The 19,741-nt window shown below is 32.4% G+C and overlaps 1 protein-coding gene across 5 annotated transcripts; it reads left to right on the top strand.

Annotated features, from left to right (window-relative positions):
- Positions 1–8,005, top strand: LOC148307395 (dual specificity protein phosphatase 3). Of its 5 annotated transcripts, none has more exons than XM_088263492.1 (5): positions 55–197; positions 465–545; positions 3,601–3,788; positions 5,387–5,613; positions 6,495–8,005. In XM_088263492.1, exons 1-5 carry the CDS (start codon positions 180–182, stop codon positions 6,689–6,691), a joined length of 711 nt encoding a protein of 236 aa, XP_088119618.1. In that variant the 5' UTR covers positions 55–179; the 3' UTR covers positions 6,692–8,005. The 5 variants fall into 5 exon arrangements, with proteins under 5 accessions (XP_088119622.1, XP_088119620.1, XP_088119618.1 ...); XM_088263493.1 differs by having other exon boundaries at positions 468–545; XM_088263496.1 differs by lacking the exon at positions 465–545 and having other exon boundaries at positions 1–197.
- The last annotated feature ends 11,736 nt before the right edge of the window (positions 8,006–19,741 follow it).

Here is a 19,741-nt window from a genome sequence, read left to right on the forward strand (position 1 = left end):
AGCTTTGACATTTCAAGGATAAATTCTTGAAATTTGTCTATGGTGTATCAAATTGCAAAACCTTGATCACTTCAAATCGTAAAAATAGAACGAATACCTAGAGCGTTTTCGGTTATTTAGGTCGGTTAATAGTTTATCGTAATTTGGATCTCACTGTTCGTCAATTTTAAATAGCAAAAATGAGCTGGAGAGAGTCGGTAATTATAAAAGTATTACATATTTTCTCTTTTAAGTTTGCTGTTATAACCTAAAGAGCCTTATTTGCGCATTTAAACCGGAATATTTGCTTTAATTTCCTCAATTATCGCGTACCGTATTCTGAATAATCAACAGTTATTCTATTTATTATCAATAGCTTGTTGGTATTTCAAATATAAGTTTTAAGCCACTTTAAAATAACCCATGGCTGATACATTCATTATAGCTTATTGTTACTGTTAATAACATTTTATTTATGTACTCAGCAGCAATCGAGCTTTCCTCGTGTTCACACTTATTCTGCAGCAAGTGAACAGAGGCTCGGATCATACATAAGGACGCTCATGGTACACCAGCTTTCATTTTTCAGTTATGATTTTTGGTTCAGGAATAATACTTCGTTTTGCAAGAAATGTAGTGAATTCATTTCTAACCTTTACTTTATAGTACCCATTAGATTAACAATTTCTCATGAATTTAAAATGTGATCAATTAACATTGAATTACTGCGATATTTTTGTTATTAGATCAAAAGTAGTAAGTACCCTCTAGTTCTAGTTTGTAAAAAATATTAATTCTCAAGTTACACACTTTTTATTTTCATTCATACACTGAAAAACAAACGATTATAATAGCTTTCATAATTGTCCCATGCTTAAACTTGCGCATTATATATCATCATTAAAGTCATCCTTTTATAATTTTTACGTAAAAAATAATGTTTTGGCACCAGCTCACCGCAGGCATTTTGATATGAAATCTTTAAAAAATGGCATAAAACATCAACTATGTTAGACCATGTAGGAAATTTTGAGATTGGGTTTGTATTCAATCTATATGATATTATTATCACTGTGTTTATTCAATACCATAAGTTCAAAAAATAAGACATTTTTAGACAAACAGTGTAATCTTATGAAGTGTATCTATGATTAGAATCAGATTAATCAAATAGTCGAAAAGGATATTACAATACAACAATATTGATGAAAAAAAATTATATTTTACGCTGCTAGTTTAATGCATCGATTGAATCCTTTGATTAGTTTTTTCCCTTGTGAGTGATTGTGTCTCTTACCTATAAAATAGAGTATTGCAAGCGCTCAAGTGACCTAATTTATTATCGCCTACTCTAAATATAATGCTACCTACATTTTTTTATGCTGTCTGTAAAAGACCGGCGCGATTTATTTGCTCATTGTCTTTAACCAAATTAACTGTATGATCATTGTCTGCAGTAGTGGACCTACCACAGGTCCTATTTGCACCAGAGCCCAGGCACTTGCTTACGGGAGAGAAGAGAATTTTTCGCTCATATCAATTTGCACATATTCCCGTCAGTAAGTGACAGTACACTTGATTCCATTAGATATGGCACTGATTATCTGTAGTTTACCTTTGCATTCATTTGAATTCTGGCTACATGTTTAAATAAAGTTTGCACTAGATGTTGTTGCAATATCTCAGTAAACTAAATAGTTTTTAAAATATCAAGAACATACTGCAAAAAGTGACAAATGAAAAAAAATATCAAGGATCTGGCCAAGCTGCAAATTTATTTCACAAATTATGTTATTATACTGCTTAAACATTCTAGGTTAGGGTTAAAAAATAAATAAATAAAAAAACTGAACTTAAAACCACAATTTAGAAATAATTAAGTATTCAATCATGGCAACCAATTTTATTGTTCTTGACTTGGGCCAATTACAGTTTACTCGTAATAATATATGTAATGAGCTAATTACTCGTGGTAATATAATTATTATTTCACTCACAATTGCGATATCAAAGTCACATATACTAAGTTGAATCAAAATATAATATTTTCTCTTTAAAACTTGTGTTGAATTTTTTTCGCAGAATAGGGTCTTTTCACATTTTATTTTTTTAATATGTTATTGAATTTTCTAAACCCGTTTATAATGTGGCATTGTACGCATTGAGTTTTTGAGATTTTAGTAGTTGTTTTGGACATTAACAGAGAATTTCGACTTTTGGAAAACAATTACAAAAATATAATGACTTATGACTCGTGCGCTTTAATAGATTCCCTTTTTTTAACAGAAAATTATTGATAAAAAAGCAATGTCAATGGCAACATGGTTAGATTGGTAAAAATACAATTGAAATATTCAATACGTTTAAAACATTCCCTAATTTGTTTTTTTTTTACTGTCATTTACATTTGTAGCTCGATTCATGTAGGATACTCATTGCATCGAATTGTGTCACCAAATAATCAATTCAAATGTTGTTGACAATGAGGAAATATTTTATCTCGTGTATGTAATGTGTCATCATTTTACATTTTAGTCCTTACATGCATTCATTTGAGTATTACGTCACCCAGACAGCACACAGTACATGGTTTACTATGCATTTGGTACTTAATACATATCATTTATCTGTTGGTAAATGTATAAACTGGTTATGTTGTTTCTCTTTGTTGCCTGGAACATGATATCACCCATTGTATTTTGTACCTTTAGTTGACTGAACTAACTTGGTAGGGAGCAAGCCGTCCGTATGTCATTTAGTTTTAATTTATATTTCCCTCCGGAATGTCTTGTAGCATTTGGGCAAAGATTTGTGTAATTATTTCTTAACTTTTGGTTACTAAATTGACTAATCTGTTTTTTATTGTATTTAAGAATTTTTGTTCTTAATTTATATTATGGTATAAAAAAATTTATATATATATATATATATATATATATATATATATATATATATATATATATATATATATATATATATATATATATATACATATATATATTACTCGCAACAATGAAACTCAATAGCTCCGAGTGCAAAACTTCCCGAGTTCTCTTAGTAGGTTATCCCATTTGCATTCTAAGGAGTAAATTGTTTTAAAAAAATTAGTGAACTGCATTTTCTTAAAATAATAATTAAATACCTGAAAATAATCTGTTAAATAATAAATTAAATTAGATGTCTGTTAACAATTAAATATCAATTTTCATCAATTGATTCGGCGGTCATTTGTGGTAATATTTATCCATTTTTAATTTAAATTTCACTTGGTAAATACACATGAAATGGTGGCATTTACCAAGTCAAATTTGCATTTAAAATAAATCACTTGGATGGTTTTCTGAAAGAAGAACACCGCGAAATGTGTACACGATATACCAATGAAGTTTGCTTACCTATAAACTAATAATAGTACATAATTGTACAATTTATATTTGAAGCAATAAATTTGTGATTTTCCATTTTATAATTAAAATATAACTTTGTTTTAAAATCACTATAAAAATGTATAAATTTATAGTGATTTTAAAATAAAGTTATATTTCAATTATAGTAGTACATAATTGTTATGCAGATCACTTAAGGTATATCAAATTGTCTCATTATTTTAATAAACTTTAGGGCAGTGGAAGTGACACGACGGCTCGTCACCTGCTGCACGTCATGAAGTCCACCCGCCCCACTTCCTACCCTATCCCGGGATACGCCCCTACCTCTCCGTACGCGACCTCCTCTGTAACATCTAATGACAGACTTTTCAAGAACATTGACTGCGACGAAGTCTATCCACGTCTTTACATTGGAAATGCGTAAGTTATTTTTTACTACAAATGCTGTTAGGATTTGAAACTCTGAGAAGGTCCCTTCCTTGCATTCATAACTAGTATATTTTAGATTTACCTTTAGAGTGCGAACCGTTCGATAGATCGACTCTCTATTAATGCGTATAAAGTGTGGAGCGTCGGAATACCGATTATTGCGCAATTTGATTTAGGTATCGACCTGTACGGACGTATCTTAGCGCGCGCATGTATAACGTTTTTAATAAGTTAATAACATTTTTAAATAACCATTTAAAATTATTTTGCTGTGAATTTATTGATTTTTGTATTTTTTTAAGTAAAAGTTTTTTATTTCTACCTACAAAATGTCAAATTCGTCGAGTAGTGATAATGAAAAGCAATTAGCAATTTATGCAAAATATGTGAAAATAAGCTCAGCACTATAAGGGTTAAACATGATGTACACAAATTGTGCACGCATTCTCTCATCCTGTTATGATGTTAAACTCTGGTATGAGTATACAGGTTTTGTTGAGGGAGAATGCATATTAATTTTAAAAACATTTTAATAACAAGAAATATTGTTGCCGTTCCAATTCTTGGAAAGTAAACATCTTAAGAGATACAATATTCTGGTCTACTTCTCTGCAAGTCTTCTTGAAATCCTTAATTTTTTTCTCAATATGATACATATTCTGTGCATATACTGGTATGTGTAAACTATTTTTGTGGTGTAAAATGAGTTTCCTAAGACCGTTTTCTTTGGAAACATTGTACTAAAAATAAACATATCTGTAGGCGGTAAACATTGTTTGCCATCTATATTAAGACAACTCCAATGTCATTGGTTTTAGCACATTTTAAAATGTCTAAAAATACATTAAAATACACTGATGTTCAATTTAAAGTTACACAAGTAATTGAAAGTACTTGTAGATTTTTACAAATCGTGTTTTCACACTCGCCTGTTAATTGTCAATAGTAAAAAATATATTTTCGTTATTTGAAATAGCATTTGAACAAGTAATAATATGTAATTTTAGAAAAGTACTATACCAGATCCCTTTTAGATACCTTTTCTAAATAGAAAAGGTATCTGATGCTGTAATAAATGAAATTGTCAGTTTTAAACAAACAAAAAAATTAAATATTGTAGTCATGCATGAGAAAGTGACCAAGTGCATATTTTTTTACAAAAATGTGATTATTGACTATCTTAGTAGCTTAATATTGCCCTGAAAAAAAGCGATTTTAAACTTGGAAGTATAATATATTGACTTGTTAAAAATGACTAACTGTTTTTTTTAACATCTCATCAAAGATGAAGAAGAATATGGAAGTCTTGGCATTTGAGATGTTAAAAAATAATATAAAAATAACTCCTGTAATTGGAGAAAATCCAGATTTTGTGAACAAGTATTTGGACACACTCAAAATGTTGTAAATGACTAACTGCATTGATGTTAATTTTCTTGCCAAGCAAAAGTTATTTAAATGGCCCTCCTGAACATTTTACGTTTTGTTAGTTGGCCACTTTCTCCTGTACGACTACGATATGAGCATGGAGTATATGGATCAATTCCATATTTACGTATTTTTTAACGATTGTTTATTTCGATTTTTAGCGAGTCGGCTAAGTGCAAGAACTACTTGAAACTCATGGGAATTACGCATGTTCTCAACACGGCTGAAGGAAAGCACTTTGGGTTGGTGGATACCGACCACTTGTACTACCGAGACTGTCCACGTATCAAGTACATGGGGTTCCCCATGATAGATCATCCCTCCACCAATATATCTACGTACTTCTACATTGCGGCTAACTTCATCCATGATGCCATTTCCAGCGGCGGTGAGTAGGACCATTATTTTATATGAACACTGTCAAAGTCACAACTCAATAATGGATAATAATATCATAATGGGATGTCAATATCATATTAACATGTTTTTTGTATAAAAATAATTAATTAACAAAAGTAATCATTTGCTTTATTTTATTTATATAAGACTGATGGAACCTTAGATAAAACTCTTTGGAAAAATCCACTAGTTTGTGGCAAAAAATATTTTGTTTTCTATAGCACTACATAAATAATTTTTTTCTTTTTCTTTTAACCTTTATCATCCACACCCAATGGTGCATAGGGCACTACATCATAGCGACGCAGTGTTATCTTGATCGTTAATTGCGTGAAGGAAAGGTGATCAGCCCTCCGCTTTAGGCACCAGTCCGGGGTGATATTAAATAAATCACCCATATTTATGATGAGAGTGAAAATCACCCATATTTATTTTGACCCCCCTGGGAATCGAACCCGGGACCCCCATTACGGTAGCCAAGCGTGCTGACCACTACACTACAGAGGTGGACGCAAAATTAGATATTAAAATAATAACATAAAATAAAAACAATCTAAGAAATTAACAATTACTCAACAAGAATTAAACCATTCCTTTGTGTTGGTGTTGTTTCAATATCTGAAAAATGCTCACATTTTATGATCTAAGTTTGATATCAAATGACTCGCAAGATAAATATGACTCATCATCAATCACATTTCTGTACTCAATGATGACCCGATTTTGATGAAATATGTTTTGTTTCGCCACATTATTAATTGACTTCAGTCAATTAAATACTCTTTGTTTAGTCACTTAGAATTCTTTATTTTCTTTGTCTTTGGAATTGTGGATCTGGAAGTGTGAAGCATTTTGTTGATTTGTTGGCAGGCAAGGTACTGGTGCACTGCGTGATGGGGGTATCTCGCAGCGCCACGTGCGCCATCGCGTACCTGATGATCAAGCGCAACATGACTGCGGCCGAGGCCATGCGCCTGGTTCGCAGGAGCCGCAGCATCTGCCCCAACGACGGCTTCCTGCGTCAGCTCTGCGAGCTGGACAAGGAGCTCCGCCGCGAGAGGCACTAACCGACGGCCCTCCCCGCACCCTGTGTACGAGTATCCCCGATACCGTTTCTACGTCTCCCGGCTTGTAAGAAAACTTGATGTTTTATAGGGGCTAAAATGTACCTGCACTCAGATAATCAATAAAATCAGCCGTCGCCTTCTGTGATTTTTACATTCGGTTTGGTAAACTGCATTATTTTAGTTTTTTATATATATAATATGAAAATAACTCCTGTAATTGGAGATAATCCAGATTTTGTGAACAAGTATTTGGACACACTCAAAATGTTGTAAGTTTTTTCTATTTTAGGAATGTTACTGTTTCAAGTTGGTCTTAAAAACTCCCGATTTCTCAAAAGTATTCTTCTATACATTGTTGTATGATCTTGCATTCTACAGCCCCTTTCTGAAGTGGAGTTTTTCGTTTACATTTTACTTTTAATTTTATTTTGAATCTCTTATTAATTAACTTTCACATAACAATAACCAAAGAATATAATGCTAAAAATTAGGACTCTTTTAAAAAATGTATAATGGCTTTTTGATACAAAAAACAAATTATATACATACAAAATGAATTAACAATGTTTACAGAAATGCCTTTCAATACAATTTAAGATATAATACCTTCTAATCAAATATATAAATGTAGCAACGATAGTATCTTACTTAATAATCTCCCATATTCTGAATTATTATCTACTTTTACCTTTCCATTCATCATGCCTGTTGCGTAATACATAAACATAGAAAATTAATTATATATCATTGAGGTTGTGAAAGTTGAATGTAATTTATGAAAGAGCTCGTGCTAATGTGTGTAATCATTTAGTCAAATGTTTTCGCGAATATCATCCATTAAGCACGTAAACATATTGTACATTAGTTGAAAAATCAATAATCGCAATAGTACTTCCCTAATGTGACACTAATAACCTATGTCAATGAGAAACAAAATTTAGATAATGTTTTGTTAGTTTTTTACTACATTATCAATTTGAATCGGTTATTGAATTTTCTTCATCCAAAGTCAGTATCTAGATATGTACAATTGTGTTTTTGTTTTAAATTCATATTGTTTGGTAATTATCTATTTAAAAATTTAATTCCTTGGCCCCATTTAATTTTTTATGATTTCGGTATTTACACTTAATTCATAATAATATTAATTTTTGTCATATCATCAAAACAATACTCGGGTCATGTCGAAAAGTGCATAAACATTATTTTTAAATATTGCACTTTGAAATGTAAAATTAGTAATTACTAATAGTTAGTTGAGATGGCTATTTGAAAAAACATTTTTGGCTTTATTTATCACATTGTTACCCAAAACTCTAAAATGCGGATTTGCAACATTGGTTTGGTTTTTCATCTGGCAATATATGTATAATATTAAAACTCCCAACAAATAACAATGTATTTCCAAAAAACCCGAGAGTGAATCTATCTAAAGATTAAAGAAAAAAATTTACACTGTGCCGAATTTCAAACATATCGCTCACTTCTTTCAACAACGTAATATATCAAAAATCGTCAATTTTCAGTTGTGCATGTTTTCGGAATGCCCAGAAAACGTAATACATCCCAGCAAAAGCGCCATATTTTTAACTTAATATTTACCCGCTACAGGGCAGAAAGTGTTGTTTTTGCATTTTGAAGAAAAGGTATTGTTTAATTATTTTTTAAATATACTTAACAATTTTCAAATGGAGAAAAAACATTCAGGTTTTACCTAAAAAGATCTGTTGCACAGTAAAAAGTTCAATAAGTGGCTTGATATTTATTTTCAATACATTTTATTATGTTTTTAAACTTTAAAAACGATCTCAGTAAAATATTTTTTTTATATATTTATGACGTTGTTGAAAGGAGTGAGCGTTATATATTTGTCATTCTTCAATCTAAAAAAATATTAAAATTATTTTTCTGTAAAATAACAAATCTACAGATCTAACTTGATTTGTTGGTTGTGTCAAAATGTATCATTAAGATTTGTCTATTTGCCAATGCAGTTTCTTCTATTCCTCTTATATTTTTACTATGTGTGAAATAATGTTCTCTTATTTTTTCTACAACTGTTTTTTATTGAAAGGTATTGCGATATATATTTAAGTTACCATATCACCCTATTTATATTAATGTTAAGGAAGATTTATATTTATAGTAAATTACAGTAGTACCAATTCTTATTTTGTTAATAATCGATTTTGAGTCTTCAGGGCTATAGCGTTTGATTCTTGCTAAAATATATATTTTATATAAATTTACCTTAGTATGTATATCTTTCTTTCTAGTAGAAATAAATTAAGAAGCAAAAAAAGTAGGCTGTGTGCTCATAGAATTTACATGTGTATACATATATGTATATATGTATGTGTATATATATATTTATATATATATATATATATATATATATATATATATATATATATATATATATATATATATATATATATATATATAAATGCCATTATACACATATCGCTATCCACCAATCAGATTGAATGTTTTCGATGCTAGCCATATAAAATTACCACACATGTACATCTCATAAAAGCCGGTCATTGTTCCTGGCTGTGTCAATATTGGAACATTGGATAATTATTACACACTAAGCTCATGCTTACACAATAATTATACAGAAATGTCGCTTGAGATAATCATGACATAATTAAATGACAATTTTTGTTAAGAAATGCTGGGCAATGCCATATATACCATAATACCATAATAATACCTGCCATAATACCTGCCCGGCAATCAAAAACATAAATGATTATATTTATTTTTAAAACACACATTTCTTCGATGTTTCCATATCTACCTTCCTTCTTAGTGTGGATAGCGATTATACAATTGTTTAACCAATGTCTCTTTTCTAATATAAGTACAAGAATATAAGGTTTATATTGTGATACAAAGTTATTTGTCATAATTAAATATTGTATTTTTACATAGGTTACCTAAGTACAAATATCTTGACATTGCTAAGTTTGCTGAGAAGATCATGTAAATGTGTCGTGTATACATCTTGAGAGCTTTTACATTTGTTTGATTCGTTACTACAGTAATCCCTCGTTATCTGTGGATTGTTTGGATCTGCTGGTTCCATCCATCCACTCTAGGCCATCCATATTCCTGATATAATTTAAAAAATTAAATATAATTTATCTCGAAATTGATTGAAGTTGAGAAAACTGACCCCAATTTTTGCATGGTTGATGTTTTCCTCCAGTAGAGTAAATTTAATAAGGTTACATTTATTTTAATGATATTCGATAGTCATTTTTATGGTCTTGTTATTTATCTCTTTTTAGTTTCCAACTTTTCCGATGATCAAAAAAAACTTTGGAATAATGTTTTAATGGTTGTTGTTTATTTGACCAGAGTCCCTGCCATTAAATCCTTAGTTTGGTCAGAATGGGAAACTCTGTTTATATTCCGGGTCTATTGTATAATGATTAAAATCAGTTTATAGTCAACTTGTTTGTGTACCGGAAATACAATAGTTTTTGCCACCCCCATGGATAATAAAGGATTACTGTCCATAGTTGTGTAATGTAATATAATAATGATATGTTTATATATTTTCTTTATTACGTATTTGAATGGTTAAGAACATAATATTCATATTTTAGTTTGTTACACTCTTTATAGGATACTCGTACTATATTTTTCAATTAAATTATTATTATAGAATATCTACTATATTTTAAGAATATGTCAAAATGGAGCTACAGATGGGCAATAGATTGGTTAGATATTTTAAAAATCAGTGATTTGTCTTTGCGATTAATGGATTGTATCCACAGATGTGTATTTTGCGCTATTAACTGATTAGCTACCATTCTATTGCCCATGTGGAGTGCAATTTCAAAATCCTCTATCATTTCATACGATTAATTTGAATTCCATTGTAATATAGATCCTTAAACATCAACAGTATTGGCGTGCCGCCAGTATTCTTTTAGTACATGTTAAATTTTATTTGAAGAAGCCATTGTGAAACACAGGGTTAGTCTATGAAAAAATGGTTTTGTAGTATTGAACAAATAATATAGTACCGTAACTTGATGTATTTGTATTGCAGATTTTTTATTTATTTGATTGATGTAAATAAATCGATATCTGGATAGCTATGAGCTAGGGAATTATATATATAAAACGTAAAGTAGAACAATATAATTATTATTTATTTTCTATACAAAAGTAATTTGATTTTACATAATGTTATGAACTAGAGCATCATGATGATGAAAGAGTGCAGATATAACAAACAATACCGATATGAAGCGAGTGTGTTGGAAACAAGACTAATTGCTAAATACTTACATTTTCACAGATGTTTACTTTATTGAGATTTTTACGTAATCACATCATTTCATCACACTTGAGTATAAATAAATATTTTAAGTGCCAAAAGTTATGGAAAAATTAAATCAAAATCCATTTTTAAAAGCTTTTGCCTCTACATGTATGTACTTCGGTTATTAAACATTTTCTAAAGTGTACTATAATGCCTTCAGCACTTGATTTAATAATCTCGAATGGCATAGTCCCCAATTACTGGCCAGTGATTGATTAATTACAACCAATAGGTTACTATGAACACATTTTCAGTGTGATGAAAATTTTTTACAAATTGTATGATGACAAAGCATTTTGATACTTCAGAACAGGGCTGTCCAAACCAGATACGATCCTGGGCCAATCCAAATAATAAATATGAAACAAACACTTTTTTTTAAAGAAAACATAAAAATACAGGGATGTATTTGTTAGAATATAATCAATTTTATTAATTAATATGAATAAATATTTCATTTCTTTAATTGGATGCCAAAAAAAAGATGTTTCATGAAATAAATTTTATAAAAGGAAAATTTTCATATTCGCGGTCTACCGTGATCTATCAAAAACATGTTGCGGGCCGCACAAATATAACCTGCGGGCCACACGTGGTCCGCGGGTCGTGTTTTGGACAGCTCCTGCATTAGGAAATTATAGTTAGACTAAACATTAATGCATAAGTACTTCAACATACGGCAGTATGCGAACAAATTAGTTACGGAGTCGTTACCACGCCAAATTGTATTATTCCCAAGATGATATATTGCAAAGAACACTAGTCAGAGATTACCTATTTTAATTTCAAATTTCATCTAATTTAAGATTACAATAAGAAAAATAAATATTTTTTACTAATAAGACAAACATAGCTTATTACAAAATAACTAGTATTTTTTAAGATAGCCTCGTCGAATTGAATCTATTGTTCAAAGCATGTTGTTGATTTAAAAGATTTATAACAAACCCTAATATTTCATTTTATATACATATTTTATTACTTATATAGATATACATACATATTACTTTTATCTTGTTAAGCTTTGTTACTAAAATATCTTGTAGGTTGTAAAGAAAAACAACTAAGCATCCATACAAAAGTATATTCTATTAGGAGTTATGTACAAACTAAAAAAAAATATTTAAAATGTGATATTCAATAAATGTATTTCTGGAATTCGTTGTTTATTATTGGCCTGTAGAATTTCCTTGATCCCAGAAAAATTAAACCAATTCCATTTATCTCCCCAAGCTCTTTGTTCCGAATCGTAACCATGTTTTTTTTAATGATAAATCTGTACCGCAATAATGCTGTCATTTTGGTCATTGCCTGATTTCAAGTCGAAATATTTTTCTAAGGGAGGTTTCATGGGAATGAATTTTACACCAAAATGAAGGGTTAACGCAGAACCTTTTATTTTAGAGTCTTGTCCATTGATAGGATAGTGAAGATGGGAATGGATATTTTAAAAAAATACACAAGCATCAAGGTCAATTAAAGATGATTGTTTCTTGAATTAATTTTGTAATTAGCACGAGAATCAAACCCCCAACATCAAGTCTCACCGTTTACTCATATATGTACATCTGATGATAATAAAACAATATGCATTATTATTTTACTTGTTTTTATTTATATTTACATATACTATTTTACAATACATTTTAAATTAATTTCTAATAATAACTACAATTCAATTATATTAAATTATTGATGTGTACACTATACATATTTTTTTAATATTATTTTCTAAATGTTTTTTTAATCGAGGTTAATAAAATTAAAAGTAAAATTAATCTTGGATGATATGATCACAGATATTAATTGTAAAATTAACAATAAAATTTTATCACATGAGATGATGTTTCAAACAATACATACATAATTTTAATTGCAAACCAGTGCCAGTTTAAGGTACTTGATATTTGATATTGTTACTAAATTTTGGGAATTACATATATGGTAAAAACTCTATGCCTCTCTTCAATAACTGACTTTAAACTTAAAAGAAATTTAAATTTGAAAATCGAAATTACTTTTTTTTTTTTAAATACAATACATTTCTATTTCTTGTGACTTTGAAGGATGAAAAAATAAATCAAAATAATGTGAAGTGGTGACAAATAACTAAAAAAATATTAGCGCGAATCAGAGAAATGACCTAAGTACATACATAAAGTTGGACTGGTTGAATTATAAAAAAATATATATAAATAAATCATAAGTGTTTGAAAACAAACCCTAGCCTATGATAAAATACTTCTATATTATAATACAAAAATATACATCAGTATTTTCTATGCTTACTGCTGTAATTAGAAAAAGAAATTTGAATTATAAGATATTTTACCTATATTTCTGTGGATTTTTAAATTTAATTTATCAGCCTGACGTGTTAAGGAATTGAATAGCAATGTGTTTTGGTAAAAGGATTATTATTAAATGAATAATCATTAGAGCAGTACTGAAATAGAACCTTCTTCTTTCTTTTCTTTTTTCCATGTTCGCTCCCTAGGTGGAGCATATGGCCAACACGAGTCGTCTCCAAGTCACTCTGTCACGCGCCATCTCCTTGGCTTCCTCCCAGGTCAGTCCGGCGTCTCGAAGTTCCGCTGAGTATAGTCGGTGAATGGTCGTCAGCGGCCTTCCGGGGCGCCGGAATCCTCGGGGTTGGAAGAAGAGACATGAGGGGTTGATGCCCTCAGGTGGCATTCTAAGGACATGTCCCAACCATGTCCACCTTCTTCTCTTCAGGACTTCCAGTATGAGGGGCTGTTGAGTTCTTCTCCTCACATCATCATTCCTGACGAAGTCATACCACTTTATACCCAGTATTCGCCTCAGGCATCTATTTTCAAAACTTGCTAGTTTCTTGCTTTGAGCTTTGGTGAGGTGCCACGACTCACATCCGTACAGCAACACTGTTAGGATGCAGGCGTTAAAGAGACGACACTTGGTTTTTGTCGAGTAAAGCAGTGAGTCCCAGACATTGCGCATTTTATTGAATATAGCTCCTGCCATTCCGAGCCGTACATTCAGTTCCTTCTGGACACTACCATCCTCCACCATGAGTGTTCCAAGGTATCTGAAGGTGTCGACTCGAACGAGCGCTCGTCCCTCACAAGTAAGATGTTGATCACGGTCCGGACAGGCTGAGTTGCACATGACATTGGTCTTTTTGGCGTTCACTCTTAGGCCTAACCGAGCGGAGTTTATTTGGAGGGAGTCAATTATATCTTGCAGGGCTCCGATCGATGTATCTATTAGAACTGCATCGTCCGCATATTCTAAATCGCATAATTTCTGAGCAGGACTCACTGCAATTCCTCGATCCGGTGGAATTGACATTCGTAGGATGAAGTCAAACATGATGATGAAGAGAAATGGGGCTAGTACACAGCCTTGTTTCACCCCAGTAGAGACCTCAAATGGTTCACTGCACACATCATCTATTCTAACGCAGCATTCGCTGTTAGTGTGAAGCGCCCTGATAATGGCCACAATTTTGACAGGAACTCCATATGCTTCTATGATATTCCAAAGAGAAGACCTATGCGGGCTGTCGAAAGCTTTTTCGTAGTCTACAAAACAGCAGGCAAGGGCGCAGTTCCATTCGTTACTTTGCTGTAACAGGCATCGTAAGTTATGTATATGGTCAGCGCACGCCCTGCCTGGTAGAAAGCCCGCTTGGTTCTCTCTGAGGACTCGCATTATTGGTTTTTGGATTCTTGCCAAAATTATTTGTGCCAGAATTTTTCCAGGAACGCTTAAAAGAGTAATGCCACGGTAGTTATCACACAACAGCGGATCACCCTTTTTGTGGAGGGCTATAACTTCCCCGTTTACCCAATCCTTCGGGCACCTTTCCTCTTCCCATACCTTTGAAAGTAGGTGATACAGGGGGTCGAGGAGAGCGTCCATGCCACTCTTGACGTATTCCGGATGTATTTCATCGACACCAGGCGCTTTTCCGTTTTTCAGCTTTTTAATAGCTGATATAATTTCAGTATGCGTTGGAGTGCTTTGCGAAATATCGTGTGCTCGCGGAATGTTCAGTTGGGCAGAAACTGAGGGCACATGAAGGGGGTCTAAGGGGGGTGGACGATTCAGCACGCGGCAGAAGTGATCTCTCCATATGCTTTTCACGCATTCGGGCTCAGACTCGATTTGGCCGCTCGGGCCACGAACTGGGCCTGCGGTCGGGGGCCGCTTACCACAGATTTGGTGCGTAATCTTAAAAAGCTTAGAAGTATCACCTCTACGGGCTGCTTGTTCGGCTGCTGCTATTTGTGTGTCCAGGGAACGGCGTTTATCCCGCCTTGCGGATCTTTTGACAGCCAGGTGCTTCCATTTATATTGCGCTCGGAGACTTTCGAGCTTACCCTGGTCAGTTTCCGCATCTTTTAAGAGTTTTATGTTGGCCCTTTCTTCTATTAATTCCCATGTTTCATCCGACATCCATTTGGGTCGATTTGACGGCTTCATTCCGAGAACCCTTTGAGCTGACGTAACTATGGCTGTTTTGATGTTATGCCATATGCTTTCGATAGGGTCATTATCATCGGAATGTTGCTGCTCGAGTCCCTCCCTGACGGCGATATCATAGTTAAGCCAGGACATTGTCTCCTTCAGCTTATCAATGTTGACCTGACTCCTCTTCTTTGGCTTGGCAGTGCGGTTTAATTTCAGCCTTATTTTGCCTGTGAGTAGCTCATGATCACTATAGATATCGGCGCCTCTGTATGTGCGGACGTCTAGGAGTTCTCTACGATGGGCTGCAGTGTAAAGAAAATGGTCAATCTGCGTTTTTGTATTGCCATCGGGAGAAGTCCAAGTATACTTGTGGATATTTTTGTGAGGAAAAATTGTACCACCTATTAAGAGCTCATTTAAGGTTGCGAGTTCGATGAGCCGCTCACCGTTATCGTTAATGCAACCGAGGCCGTGGCTACCCATCACTGTTGGACCGAGTGCTACGTTGGTGCCGACTCTTGCGTTAAGGTCTCCCATTACAATGACGCGGTCCCTTTTCGGGACCGAGGATATTGCGGAGTGCAGAGAGTCGTAAAAAGCATCTTTAACGTGATCGTCGGCATCTTCTGTGGGGGCATAGCATTGGAGTATGGTTACAGAGCTATCTGTGGTTTTGAAAGTTGCGCGTAAAACTCTTTCAGAAATTGGTTCCCATTTTTGGAGGCAGCGAGCCGCTTTGTCTGTCATTATAAGTGCCACTCCCTGTCGATGGTACTGCTCTTGTCCTGAATAGATGATTGTGTGTTTCTCCAGCAGTTTCTTTCCTGAGCCTTTCCATCGCGTCTCGCTCAGTCCCAGGATGTCCAATTTGTACATCTTCATGATGCGAGTAGCGTGCAGGTCTTTTCCAGGAGTGCGCATGGTTCGCACATTATATGTGCCAACGTGAAGCGTTGCACTGTTGGAGAGTAATTCCTTATCTTTAACATTATCCTTTTTACGTTTGCCGGGCCGTGAGTCAGGTGTTTGTGTCCGAGGCTGACTTGTTGTTGGTATCGTAATCATGTTTATTTAAAGAGACCGGGTGATTAACCCTGCGCTCTCGAGGCCTGGGCAGGTGCCCTGAAGGATGGCTCATCCTGGTTTTTCTGTAGGGGTGTATTCCTTCCCTTAGCTGGGGGGGGGTCTCGTTATTAGGCGCCAGACAATCGCCTTTCGTCCTCTTCCCGTTAGCTACAGTTTTCGCCAAAGGCTCTGACTGCATTACCAGGACCTACGACGGGGACGTGGGAAGAAGGGCTTGCTAGGGGTCTACGGTCACTAAGGGCCTGAAGGTTGGCTTTTCTCAGCATTTTTTAGGAATGTTCTGTCCAGCACAGAATATACCACTGAGGCCATTTCCCAGCCTTTAAGGTCCCATAGAACCACACTCCCAATATAAATGTGGATGTTATAAAAATAACGAAGTCATTACATATTACTTTTGGTGTTTGAACTTTTTTGTTATTGTTGATATGACACAATCCCGATGCAGCTCTGATTTGAGATGAAAAATCCTACTTTGTTAAGTTGAGATGATGTTATCCATCAAACTCCTATAGGACTATAATTTTTGAGTAACTTTCACATTAAAAGAAACCATCAGGAGAAATAAATAGAAAGTTCAGTTATTGCACACTTGAAAACTTAAATATGAATATATAACAAACACATCATATGGTGATAACTCTAAAGTAATACGTATTTTCCCATTGTGTCACTTTATACATTGCAATATGGGAATTACATTGCTTCACATATTTCTACATTTTATTTTTTGTAGAGAAATAATATTTACTAATGTAAAATTAATAACCAAAGGAGCAAATGTGCTAAAAATAAAACATAATTTGAGAGTGGGGATTCCGAAACCAGTTGATATTTAAAAAGGTGATTTTATAAATAAATAAGTTTAACAAACCTGTATCATTTTCTTACTTTTCAACACAGGTTTACATAATACTTTAAAAATGTATTTAACAAGATACGTACTAACCAAATTTAATTGGTATATTTTATTTGCAATCTACAACTATATACAATAATAAAAACTGATTTGCTAAGTTGCTTGATATTAGTTTGTGATATAGTTCTGTATAAATACGAGTTTGATATAAAAATAAATATTTGGGATATTTCAGACTTGGTAGCTATAAACGATGTTCCCATATTATTATTATTTTCAAACATACGTTCTTTAGTAAATCTTACACAGCTATGGCTATAAATTATTTAAAAAAAAATACAAACTGAAGCAATATTATAATATTATGCAAATATGAAGAAAAAAAACTGACCGATGAAGTTATGGTTTTTATAAGATTACATAATAACAATCTACTTATTAATTAACAATAGCTTAACAGATATGTTATTTTAACTATATTAAAGAACAGCTGAAATCTACTTGCTCTGCGCAGGTGGAAATTTTGTATCACCGAGATTTAAAGTTTAGAACAATTCGTTTAGTCAACTCAAAAGATTTTTTTTAGCATTACAGAAGCGAAATAAAGCATTATTTGCAATTGTTTAGCATTTGAGTGTTTTACGTGTTATATCTTTTATGGATTTGATAGTCTAATCACGGTTTGGATTGATTGAAATTTGTCCGTAATATCGCTCACTCCTTTCAAGAACTTCATAAATCAAAAATCGTCAATTTTGAGTTGTGCGTGTTTTCGGAATGCCCAGAAAATGTACTATATCCCAGCAAAAGAGGCATATTTTTATCTTAATATTTACCCTCTACAGGGCAGAAAGTGTTCTCTTTGCATTTTGAAGAAAATGTATTGTTTAATTATTTTTTTAAACATACTAAATATTTTTCAAATGTAGAAAAGACCTTCAGGTTTTACCCAAAAAGATCTGTTGCACGGTGAAAAGTTCAATAAGTGGCTTGATATTTATTTTTAATACATTGTATTATATTTTTAAACTTTAAAAACGTTCTCCTGAAAAATCAAGTTTTTTTATTTATGACGTTCTTGAAAGGAGTGAGCGATATAGGCTACACTATACTACTTATTGTCAGTGCTCAGATGAGTAACTAAATGTTTATGTATATGTATTTATAGGTATATATGTATTTAATAGTTCAGTAGTCAGAATATACTAGAATAATAGGCTTTTTTAAATAAAGATGTGTGCATTTTTTTGTAGATGAATTGTATCACTCCAAGGATTTATGTAAACATATTGGATTACAAATAACGCAATGAGACTTTTTGTTGTTGCTAACTTGTCAATTCAAATAATGTAACTTTAAAAAAAATATATTTATTTTACTTTTATAAACAATAAAAACTCTTTACTGCTAGATTGAGATATTTTTAATGACAATGAAAATGAGATATTTTGTTAATTCAATATGCTGATAACAACAAAAACAAAATAATCAACTCCAAGGTTCAATGAATGTACATATATTGAACCTCAATATAATGGTAGGGACTGACCGGATGATTACGCAATTTTTTTATAAATATGGAGATTACATATCCTATTTATAATATACACATTATAGTTTATTCGGGCATCCTAGCATAAAAATATGAATGTTTTTATGTACTTTTCAACGCCCCAGTAAATGTGAATAAATTTTGACATAAACAATTATACTACCAACATCCAGAAATATAATTCCATTTCCTGAGTAAGAACTTGCTACAACCGGGGTGATCAAATATTTGCGTAGAAAATATTACGGTAACAATATTTTCAACAACTATTCTACATACTCTACAAGTATATTATAACACATCACTTGAAAAATTTTACACTCTGCCGAAATTCATAAAAATGTTACAATTCATAACAATGTGATTAAAATTTAAAAAAAGCAGTGGAAAATAAATAACTTGATTAAGAATTTAATGTCGACATTTGGGCGAGGTATCTATTTGTATGCATTCAGTAAAATATATTAATTTCTTATTTTCAACGTTAGGATACTTTGTTTTAATGGTGAAAAATAAATATCCATATGGAATCACAGTAAATTTGAGATTTCAAAAAAATATTTGTACTCGGCAAGAAGGTCCCAAATTAAAGGAAGTACATACAGTAAAAGCTCATTAATTCAAACAGTTTTGCCATAATTCGAAGAATATTACAAAATTCCAATCCCTACAAAACAGTTATTGTACAAAACTTTTGATATTTTCAAATTCAACTCAATTTTAAGTTCGATAACTTGTAACAATATTTCA

The sequence above is a fragment of the Brachycentrus maculatus genome, unplaced genomic scaffold (assembly GCF_059751285.1).
Source record: "Brachycentrus maculatus isolate JH-2025_06_01 unplaced genomic scaffold, ASM5975128v1 h1tg000199l, whole genome shotgun sequence".
In the NCBI taxonomy this organism is placed as follows: Eukaryota; Metazoa; Arthropoda; class Insecta; order Trichoptera; family Brachycentridae; genus Brachycentrus; species Brachycentrus maculatus.